Source organism: Syngnathus floridae, unplaced genomic scaffold (genome assembly GCF_059516105.1).
Source record: "Syngnathus floridae isolate MCC-2025c unplaced genomic scaffold, RoL_Sflo_1.0 HiC_scaffold_130, whole genome shotgun sequence".
Taxonomy (NCBI): Eukaryota; Metazoa; Chordata; class Actinopteri; order Syngnathiformes; family Syngnathidae; genus Syngnathus; species Syngnathus floridae.
In genome coordinates this window covers 3,568-15,103 of record NW_028284156.1, presented here as the reverse complement: position 1 = coordinate 15,103, position 11,536 = coordinate 3,568, and the positions used below count along the sequence as shown (strand labels likewise).

The following is an 11,536-nucleotide window of genomic DNA, read 5'->3' as shown; positions in this document are numbered from 1 at the left end:
GAGCGCGGAACTCTGCCTTCAAGTCTGGCGACAAGGAGACACTGAGGACAGCGAGAGCCAACTTGAACCGTGCCATCAGGATAGCGAAGCGAGACCACAGTCGAAAATTTCAGGATCGTTTCCACGACGTCAAAAACATCAGGAGTATGTGGCAAGGCATACGGGCGATTACAGACTACAACTCCCCCCCCCCCCCCGGTGGGTGTAGTTGATGCTGACTTTCTAAATGGTCTAAATAACTTCTTTGGGAGGTTCGAGGCACTAAACGGCACTCCAGCAGTTAAAACTGTCCCCCATCAGAAAGAGGAGGTACTCTGCCTTGACTCCGCCGATGTGTTGAAGACCCTGAGGAGAGTCAACCCCTGTAAGGCCCCTGGCCCCGACAACATTCCTGGGCGTGTGTTCAGGGAATGTGCAAGTCATCTGGCTGGGGTCATCACAGACATTTTTAACACCTCGCTGGGCCAAGCCACAGTGCCGGCGTGCTTTAAGACTGCCTCCATCATTCCGGTGCCGAAGAAACCTCAAATCACCTCATTTAATGATTACCGGCCTGTTGCACTGACTCCGGTTATGATGAAGTGCTTCGAAAGGCTGCTTAAAGGTCACATCGTTTCCAGACTCCCCCTATTATTTGACCCGTTCCAGTTTGCCGACCGGCAAAACCGCTCCACTCAGGACGCCATCTCCTCCGTTCTTCACCTGAGCCTGGCTCACCTGGAGGAGAAGAACACCCATGTGCGGATGCTGTTCCTGGACTTCAGCTCAGCGTTTAACACCATCATCCCACAGCATCTGGTAGGAAAATTGGAACACCTGGGCTTCAACACCCCCCTTCGCAACTGGCTGCTAGACTTCCTCACCAACAGACCTCAGTCAGTCCGGGTCGGACAGAACACCTCTGATGTCATCACCCTCAGCACAGGCTCCCCTCAGGGCTGCGTCCTGAGCCCCCTGCTGTTCACCCTGATGACACACGACTGCGTCCTCAGGTTCACCACCAATCACATCGTGAAGTCAGCAGACGACACAACGGTGGTGGGGCTCATCAGAGACAACAACGACCTGGACTACAGAGAGGAGGTGGAGCAGCTGGTGGGCTGGTGCAGAGAAAACAGCCTGATCCTGAATGAGGAGAAGATGAAGGAGATCGTCGTCGACTTCAGGAAAAAACAGCCTCACCACGCTCCACTGATCATCAACAGCTCAGCTGTGGAGGTGGTCAGCACCACCAAATTCCTGGGGGTCCACATCACAGAAGACCTCACCTGGACTATGAACACTACGGCACTGGTCAAGAGGGCACAGAAGCGCTTGTACTTCCTGCGGAGGATGAGGAGAGCCCACCTGCCCCCACCCATCATGAGGACGTTCTACAGGAGCACCATAGAGAGCATTCTGACAAGCTGTCTCTCTGTATGGTGTGGAGGCTGCACCGCCTCCGATTGGAAGAACGTGAGGAGAGTGGTGAGGACAGCAGAGAGGATCATAGGGGCTCCTCTTCCCTCCATTCAGGACATTTCATCTCAGCGCTGCATGTCCCGTGCCCGTAACATCATCAATGACCCATCACACCCCCACCATGGACTGTTCTCCCTGCTGCCCTCTGGGAAGAGGTTTGCAGCATCCGCTGCAGGTCCACCAGGTTCTGCAACAGCTTTTTCCCTGCTGTCATCAGACTGTTGAACACTAGAACTGTTGAGCTCTAAACTGAACTCTGCATCACACATTCACAGAACTGTACTTTATGACACTACGGACCTCTATCTTGCACTATCTCGCACTACCAACTTTACTGAACTTGTATAAACCCTTTAAATAGAAGTTTAATACATGGTTTAGCATTCCTCTGCACACTCTTGAATACTGTTTTGCCTACTTGCACTATTGCATAATTATCACTGCTGCACTTTATACTTATTTTTAATATATATATATATATATATATATATATATACAGTATATGTATATATATATATTTTCATAGGATATGTTACTTCTATTCAACTGCAATATCACTACTTTGTTGTAAGACGTATGCAACGGAATTTCGTTTTGTATGCACCATGTGCAGACAAGATGACAATAAAGTTTGTCTAAGTCTAAGTCTAAGTCATGTCAGGTCAGCTGTCTGGAGAGAGAGAGAAGTCAGGACCTGCGGGCGGAGCACCACCGTGCCACCGCCGCCATGACGGAACTCAAAAGCAAACTCCATGAGGAGAAGCAGAAAGAGTTAGCCATTACCAGGGAGACATTACTGCGGCAGCATGAAATGGAGCTGATGAGAGTGATCAAAATCAAAGATGGAGAGATCCAGCGACTGAATGCCTTGGTCCTCAGCCTGAGGGACGGCTCCATGGACAAGGTGATCCGCTCTATCCGTGTCTGACTATCCGCACGCCACGTCGGGCTTCGATGCGGCCGCTACCGTATTGTGTAGCTTGTCCCCAGTAAGCGTCGCGGCGCTCCGTTGCGGTCTCAACGGCCCGGTGTGGCGCAATGTCTGCTCAGGTGAGGAGGGGGGGCGCTTTGCTGGCGGAGGTGGAGGAGACGCGGCGGTGTCGGGAGACCGAGCGGTGTCGCCTCCACCAGGAGCGCGGAAGAAGCCCTGGCAGCGGCCCAGCAGGCCTGGCAGTCCCGAGCGGCCGAGCTCCGATCGGCTCATCACCAGCATCGGGAGGAGCTGAGCCGAACCAAGAGAGACTGCGAGAGGGAGATCCGCCGACTGGTAGGACTGATCAGATGCGCGGTGCGTGGCTATGTTCCCAATTTCGTTGTATACCTGCAGTGCAATGACACCTAAGGCATTCTATTCTATTCTATTTCACAAGAAGAAAATGTCCGGTTGCTCGCTTCGCTTTTGTCACAGCAAAGGTGTTCTAGTCGATTCAAGAAAAAAATTGGCCGGTTGCTCTCTTTGTTTTTGTCACAATTCTGGCAAATGAGTTTGCCCGCCTGCCTGAGCGCTCCCCGTTTGTACATCCAGACGGATGAGATCAAGCTGAAAGACAGAGCGGTTAGTGTTTTGGATGAAGCCCTGGGGCCGGCCACGTCCACCGCCTTCAGCTGCAGACTCAGGCTGCCGAGCAGCAGATCGCTGCCCTGAGGGATTCCCAAAGGGCGGGCCTAAACTACCCTGGAAGTGGGGTCAACGCCGCTACTAGCAATCCTCTTCATTGCGTAAGCCACCTCATCACACACTTGCAGTACGCATGACTTAGTTCGTTGCTGGAGGAAGGTAGCACAAAAACAGTTTTGAACTTTGAACGAGTGCTTGTGTGTGTGTGTTGCGGGGCGTTTTCAGTCTCAGGAGGATCGGGACACGCGACGGTTTCATCTGAAAATCGCTGAGCTCAGCGCAGTCATCAGGAAACTGGAGGATCGAAACGCCCTGCTTTCTGAAGAGCGCAATGAACTGGTAATTTATTGACGGCACGCTTGAAGGTTTGCGCTACGTTTGATGCGCGCCATCCAGCGAGGCACCCATTGCGCTTGCTTATTAGTTGAGCGGCGCGGCGAGTCGGTTGCCTGGTAGATGTCTTTTATTGGGAGCCAAAGCCACGATTCCGTTCAAACCGATGCAAAAGGAATGGATACGTTCTGGCCCGCGTGTTGTGCGTCTTTCACATCCCGCACTTCATGCTTGCAGCTAAAGCGACTGAGAGAAACAGAAAGCCAGTTTCTGCCACTCCTGTACAAAAACAAACGCCTGAGCAGGAAGAATGAAGAACTCTCGCTGGTGCTGTGCCGCCTTGAAAACAAAGTGCGCTTTGTCACCCAGGAGAACGAGGAGATGGCAAGCTTGGTAAGTCGACGCGGACAACGGCGGCGTGCCAACAGAGTCCACTGCATTTGTGTTCCACAGAGAAGGCCTAGTTCGCTCAATGACCTGGACCGCGGTTGCGGCCAGCAGGACGGTGAAATGGAGTTCCTTCAAGTTGTGGAGCAGCGGCACATCATCGACGACTTGTCCAAGGTCTTCAGGCAGGCGACTCGGTGCACGTACGGCAGCGCCGCGCTCGCTCGCTGTCGCCAGGAAACCTTTTCCGTCCAAAGCTTGGCCGGCGGCCGCCATCCAAAAAATTGGCCCCTTAAATTCCGACCTTTCAAGCAGGAGCATTGTGCGCACGCGTTTGAACACGCTTTAGACTTGTTTTGCCGTTTTCAGCAGCTCAAAGCTCCCGTTTTGTCAGCGCCTTTGCCACTCGCTGTGCGCTGAAAACGACGGACTTGCCCGGCTGCTCAGCCCGTCAACCATGAGCCGCGAGCGCGACGTCATTGTCCGTAGGCAGCTAGTGGCAAAATGCACCCTGTTAGAGTTGCGCTCGCTCCAACTTATTTTGCAAGAACCACACGGGAGACAAGTAAGTTCTTTTGGACACCTGCAGGTGGAGAGTCCATCCGTTGTACGAATGAAGTCTGACTCTCGGCTCCTGCACGAGCATTTTAATTAAGAGAAACAGGGTGGGTGTAAGAGTGGATTGAATAGAGGAAGCCCTTGACCTCTAGTCAAAACATAGCAAGGGGTGTTTTACGACTTTGTGTAGGAAGGGATAAGCGATAGGGATAAATAAGGGATAAATAATATTATTTATTACAGGTTGCAGTCAAAGTCAAAGCAACATAATGATACGATAAAGATAATCTGGAAAACCCTGACACACCCTGTAGTTGTCACTTTTGGAAAAGACGAGCGTCCCTCCAATCATCGCCGGTGACGTGTTTTTCAGGCTCTGGAGACAAGAGCTCATGTCAGAAATGTCATTGTGAGTCGCGTTTGTTTCTGCGCCGGAGCCGTTCGTTCCCTTTGCATCCAAAGAATCTCAAAGGCGGATTATTTGTGTCGACAGGAGAGAGATTTGCTGCTACGATACCGACGTCCAGAATCTCTGAGGAGGAACAAAGCGTGAGGTCCTGCAAGGTGAGTCTGTTTGTTTGCGGCTGCTTGGTGTTGCGCAAGATGAAATGGCCTTTTTCTCGCTATCGTTCCTCTCGTCGATTCATCGTGAGGTGTCGCTTCAGTTTGTTCAGAGAGATGTTTGCTTCCGCGCCCGCAGGTCATCGAAACATTTTACGGCTACGACGAAGACGTGTTGGTGGACTCGGACGGATCGTCCTTGTCTTTTCACACCGACAGAACCCCCGACACGGAACCCGAAGAGGTAGCCCGCCATTTCTGCCAGCGTATTGGCACCAAACATTCCTCTTCAGCCTGGAATCGGACTCGTCTTTGCGTCGCGGGTGCTTTGTCGCCGGTCTGACTGATTCTGGTACTAGTGCTGTGTTGCATTGGTGTGTGCATGAAGAGGCGGAGCTTCGCTACCGCCAGCTGACGCAAGAATATCAAGCGCTGCAACGAGCCTACGCTCTGCTAGCCCAGACCAGCGAAGGGGACTACGACGCCGAGAAGGAGATCAAGGTGGCGCCCCTTTCCGCAACCCCCGGCCGGGTCGCAGCCTCCCCGTTCTCACCCAGCCTCGGGTGTTCTCTGGTCTGAAAGGAGGAGGAGGAGCCTCCCTCCTCCTCCTTTCAGACCAGAGAAAAGCTGATGGTAGAAATGGGTCACTATCAAAGCAGAGTAGCAGATCTGGAGTCAGCGCTGAAGCAACAAGGACAGGTAAGCTCATCAATGAGCACACCTTTTTCTCAGACAAAATAGCTACATTCTTCAGTCACTCATTCGTCTGGCATTACTGGACCAACCCCCCCCCCCCCCCCCCCGAACGTGGCTGGGAAAATGCGGAGAAAAGCAAATGTCATTTTCCAGTCAACCAAAGAATTTGTGGATGAAAATGACACAACATTCCAAAGCTGTCCACGCGTTTGTCTCTTCTAGAATGTCAAGTGGGTGGAGGAGAAGCAGCTGCTGCGTCAGAGCAATCAGCAGTTGGCCGAAAAGGTGACGGAAAGAAAGGCGCTGGGCGGAGTCGCTTGGCGTCACACCCGTCGGGAAGCCCCGCAGATGAGGTCTGACTGTCTTTTCAGGTCAGGCGGATGGAGGCGGAAGAAGCGCGTCTGAAAGAGCACATCCAGGATATCCGAGACCAAAACGAACTGCTTGAGTTCCGCATCCTGGAGCTGGAGGTGGGAAGACTCGCACAAGCGTGTTGAGGCCAGAGATGTGACGGACGGACGGACGGACGGACGGACGGACGGACGGATGCATGCCTCTGCCTTTCAGGAGAGGGAGTGGCGCTCCCCCGTCTTGAAGTTTCTGCAAGTCCGTTTCCCAGACGGCCTCAGCCCTTTGCAGATCTACTGCAAGGCCGAGGGCGTGAGCGTACGTAAGGCGTCCCTCGCAACCCTAACCTTAACCCGAGGTCCCAGAACACCTTACATTGCTCCTTGCGCCTTTCCCCCGGACATCGTCATCAGTGATCTGATGAAGAAGCTGGACATCCTGGGCTATAACGCCGTAAGTGTATGTCGAACTCCTTATGTTCGCACTCCACGAGACTCGGCGGCTCAAATGTGACTTTTGGAAGGCTTTGCGCTGAAAGAAGCTTGTTGACGCTGTGCCTTTGGGCTCTTGCAGAATCTCACCAACGAGGAGCAGGTGGTCGTGATTCACGCCAGGACCCTTCTCACCCTAGCCGAGAAGGTAACGCGCACGTCCACGCACGCTCTCGCATTCTGCTTATGTGACAGCAGCCTTTCCTCAGTGGTTAGAATACATCAAAGTGACCAAGTCAGCACTTCAACAGAAGATGTTGGACATTGAAAGTGAGAAGGTAGACAGACACGCGACATCAGCCAAGGGGAACTCCGGCAATGTGCCCCAACAATTCTGACCTTGAGCTGTGCTAGGATATGTTCTGCAAGCAGAAGGGCTACCTGGATGAAGAGTTGGACTTCAGGAAGTGTTCCATGGACCAGGCTCATAAGGTAAGCCGCCCTCAAATCTCCCGCCGGACCACTGATGGACGAGGATTGCGGCCCAGAGGATCCTGGAGCTGGAGGCCATGTTGTACGAGGCGCTACCGCAGCGGGACTGCCCCGCCACGGACGGCGAAAAAGCCAGCCACGCTGGCGTGAATGACGTGCTGACGGCGGATCAGAGAGAAGAGCTTAGGAGCGCCGTGGACCAATGGAAGCGAGCCCTGATGTGCGAGTTGAGGGAGCGCGATGCTTGCATCCTCCAAGAGAGAATGGATCTGCTGCACAGCGCGCAACAGGTAAGGGCCCAAAGCCAGCCCGGCACTTACTTGCACGCTTACTGGCTTTTGAATGCCACTTTCCATTTGTCCGTCCTAGAGGAACAAAGAGCTGAAAGAATTCATCGAAGCTCAGAAGAGACAAATCAAACAATTGGAGGAGAAGTTTCTGTTTCTCTTTCTATTCTTCTCCTTGGCCTTCATTCTGTGGCCCTAACACCAGCTGGTGAGTGAGCTCCAGCGGCACCGCACTCGACACCTCCGATACACTGCCAGCCGGTCTCAGACGTTGGCAGACGCTCCGATGCCAACGTATACCCCCCGCCACGGTGACAGAGGCACCGCGTCACACCGGCGCTCATCCAATCAGAAGGCAGGAAAAGCAAATTCACATGCAGGGCACTTTTGAACCAGAAGAGAGCGCCACAAAAAACGGTTGTTGCCCCAAACGCGCACTAAAAAGGGTCAGAATAACAAGAGTCCCACTGGCCAGCCGGGGCCACCCGTCCAGCTGTTTCTTCAGGGGGGAAAAAAATTGGAGTCACCGGTGAGTACATTTTGCATTTAGCTCTGCTTTTCTGCTTCTGTCTTCAAGTGTGTGGCATCCTGCGATCAAAGATTCAGCCAACCCCAAAGCGGTTGACCTCAACGTCCCACCACCATGCCTACCAGAGCAGGTGACGTGATGCTTTGGACATCCTTCCGTCTCAGATGCCCAAAAGTACTCTTTGCCACATCTGCGGCAATACGGTGTCTTTTCAAAGGTGCAAATAAATCCAGCGTGGGCGGAACACGCACGTCTTCGGTTTTTCCCGCTTTGTTTGTGTGACAGCTGTTGTGAAAATTTTATACAAATAAAGTTGTATAGTACAGGTTTGGCCAAGCCGCAACTCCCGAACCGCATGCGGCTCTTTTATGTTCATATCAACATTTGTGTGTGTGTGTGTGTGTGTGTGTGTGGGGGGGGGGGGTTGTGCGTGTTGGCTTCACTTGAGTTCAATTTGGTATTTTGGTCAAAAGCGCATGTGGTGAAATTCCACAAAGTAGGATGGGCAAACACATTTCTTTAAACTATGAGTGTCAATTGGGCTCTCGAAATGGCAGGGAAAAGATGCACAGCAAAACGAAAATACATAGATGAACACAGGACGTTTTAATCAGAGTGGGAAAGTTTCTATTTTTTGTTGAACGTGATGGCAAACCATTCTGCCTGATATGTCAGACCTCAGCGCATTTCAAAGATTCAAATCTTCAGCGCCATGCACTTAAGCTCACTCCATGCTAACATTGATCAGGCGTCGAACCCGCAACATCATGCTTAAGAGGTGGCCATGCTAACCAGTGCGCCATTATGTCAACGCATAATAACTGTAAGTCTACTGATCAAAACAGCGGTTACTACATGACGTCGCTACGTCGTGGTCACGTGACGCAGACAAGACGTCAATGGACGTGGGCAGAGTTAACTTGTTTAAAAGGGAGTGGGCAGAAGAAATATTTAATTTATTTAAATCTATTTTGAGTGCACACCATTATGCCAATGCATAACAACTGTAAATCTACTAAACAAAACAGCGGTTGCTATATGACGTCTGCCACGTCGTGGTCACGTGACGCGGACGTGACGTCGACGCCTACTTTACATCCCACCGATCACAGGACCCCTCGGCTGCATAACCGTGCCCCCTTCCCAACCAATCGGATTTGCTATACGCGAAAACGACGCCAATGGAAAGAGCTTCCGCCCAAATTTAAATCCGTGGGCGTGGCTCGCAGCAGGAAGTAGGAAAATGGCGGCGATGTTGACAAAGACACAGCGGATGGTAACATACGACTAACAAGAGAAATATTTTTATTTTCTGCTTGCAACTGGACCGTCCAGAGCGTACACGGTAAGTACAACTCATCGTTTTTAAAAAGAAGTACTTTTGTTGCCCTGAAAAGCGAGTGAGCGTGGCGTTTGTGGGGGACGTCGAATTTCGACGATTCTTTCTGGTCAACGGTTGTACATGATTGTGTTGATTAAAAAAGAAAACTATGTAACTCTACTTTTAACTGCCGTTTCAGATAGATTTGGAATTGCATCACATCCAATTTTGCCTGGGAACAAACAGATTAAATAAATCTTAGTTTTGAATAAGCCACTCCTTCTCAAACAAGTAAACTCTGCCCATTTTGCGCAGTAGATGTTCTGTTAATATCTAGTATTTATACAAAGTCATAATTTAAATTGCTTTCAACCTTCATTCATCGGTTCAACCAACATTACTCGCTCTTATTACCAACTTGTATTGATTTAACTAAGCGTTTAATACTTCCTATCAGGTCTCAAATCGAGATTTGGCAAAATACAATTTCAGCAAATCCAATTTTGCCAGGGAACAAAAATAGATTAAATAAACTAAATAAGTCCTCTTCCCATTAAATAAATCAGAAAAGTCTGTCTTGTAACCAGTCCTCTTCAAACAAGTAAAGTCTGCCCATTTTGTGCCGTAGATTTTGTGTCTATGCCTAGTATTTAAACAAAATCATAATTTAAACGACTTCTTTCCTTCATTCACTTTGGAAATTTGGAATTGCAGCAAATCGAATTTTGCCAGGGAACAAAAATAGATCAATTAAACTAAATAAGTTTTCTTCCCATTAAATGAATTAAAAAAGTCTGTCTTGTAACCAGTCCTTTTCAAACAAGTAAAGTCTGCCCATTTTGTGCCGTCGATTTTGTGTTTATGCCTAGTATTTATACAAAATCATAATTTAAAGGACTTCATTCCTTCATTCACTTTGGAAATTTGGAATTGCAGCACATCAAATTTTGCCTGGGAAGAAAAGTAGATTAAATAAATTTAATAAGTCTTACTACTTCCCATTAAATAAATTAAATACGTCTTACTTGTTTCCACTCCTTTTCAAAACAGTAGTTTAAAACGAGGGCCCTTCACTCAATCTTTAACCTCAACCCCGCACGTTGTGTTGTATCTGTGAATCTTGGTTGTGGCCAAATGATAGTTTTCTTTCATTCGTTTAGGTTCCAAGAAAACTTGATGTAACTCTACTTTTAACTGCCGTTTCAGATAAGCGGGTATTACGTCGCAGTCATGTGCCGCGGATATGACGTAATTGCCCGAACCTCCGCCAAAATTCAAATCTGTTGGCGCGATGGCCGTGAGCCGCTGAGCAGCGACGATTATCAACAGAAATATCTTTATTTTCTGCTTGCAACTGGACCGTCTAGAGCGTACACGGTAAGTAACACTCATTGTGTTTAAGGAGATTTACGTTTGTAATAGCAGAAGTGTAGCCGCGTTGCGTTGTACGTGTGAAAATTGGTCGAGGCGAAATGTTAATGTTTAATTTCATTCCTTTAGGTTCCACGGTGTTTGTTGGCTGCAAGTTTTCCACTGCAAGAAGAGGCTCGTATCATTGACCAGGAGCGAGCTACAATGGTGAGTAGCCATAACATTTATGTTAAACACTTCCTATTTCATGTCTAACAGTACTTGATTTAACAAATAACCATAAATAAATACAGTGTGGGCACTGAAGTTAACATATGTGATTATACTGCCTAATCTGTCACAGAGTAGATTGTTGCAAAGTAATATAAGATCCAAAGTTGTAATTCAGAATAGTTTTCAAAAGAAGGCCATTAGAATTATATACAAGTATGATTACCCTTAACATAACAACAAGCTATTAATTAAATCACAAATTCTTCAATTCAAAGATTTGGTAGATTATCAGACAAATAATGTCTAACAGTAATTGATTTAACACATCACGATAAGTAGATTGAGTGTGGGCACTCTCAAGTTAACATATATGATTATACTGCCTAATCTGTTACAGAGTATGTTGTTGCTAAGTAATGTAGAATAGATCCAAAGTAGTAATCCAGAATAGTTTTGAAGAGGCCATTAGAATAATAAACAAATCTGATTACCTTGAACATAATAACAAGCTAAGTGTTTAATATGTCCTATGAAGTCAAAATTGGGCACCATCATGTGGTGAAATTTGGAATTGCATCACATCCAATTTTGCCTGGGAACAAACAGATTAAATAAATCTTAGTTTTGAATAAGCCACTCCTTCTCAAACAAGTAAACTCTGCCCATTTTGCGTAGTAGATGTTCTGTTAATATCTAGTATTTATACAAAGTCATAATTTAAATTGCTTTCAACCTTCATTCATCGGTTCAACCAACATTACTCGCTCTTATTACCAACTTGTATTGATTTAACTAAGCGTTTAATACTTCCTATCAGGTCTCAAGTCAAGATTTGGCAAAATACAATTTCAGCAAATCCAATTTTGCCAGGGAACAAAAATAGATTAAATAAACTAAATAAGTCCTCTTCCCATTAAATAAATCAGAAAA

At 48.4% G+C, this 11,536-nt stretch overlaps 1 protein-coding gene and 1 long non-coding RNA gene across 2 annotated transcripts; both read left to right on the top strand.

Annotated features, from left to right (window-relative positions):
- Window positions 1–3,046: 3,046 nt before the first annotated feature.
- LOC148377542 (uncharacterized) lies at window positions 3,047–5,419 on the top strand. The gene is made up of 6 exons (XR_015856637.1): window positions 3,047–3,180; window positions 3,305–3,418; window positions 3,650–4,766; window positions 4,851–4,921; window positions 5,058–5,162; window positions 5,307–5,419. It is a non-coding gene; the product is annotated as an uncharacterized LOC148377542 (long non-coding RNA).
- Window positions 5,420–6,929: 1,510 nt separating this feature from the next.
- Window positions 6,930–7,495, top strand: LOC148377541 (janus kinase and microtubule-interacting protein 3-like). Its single transcript, XM_088368200.1, has 2 exons — window positions 6,930–7,175; window positions 7,255–7,495. The coding sequence occupies exons 1-2, from the start codon at window positions 6,963–6,965 to the stop codon at window positions 7,369–7,371; spliced, it is 330 nt and encodes a 109-aa protein (XP_088224326.1). The 5' UTR covers window positions 6,930–6,962; the 3' UTR covers window positions 7,372–7,495.
- Window positions 7,496–11,536: the final 4,041 nt, after the last annotated feature.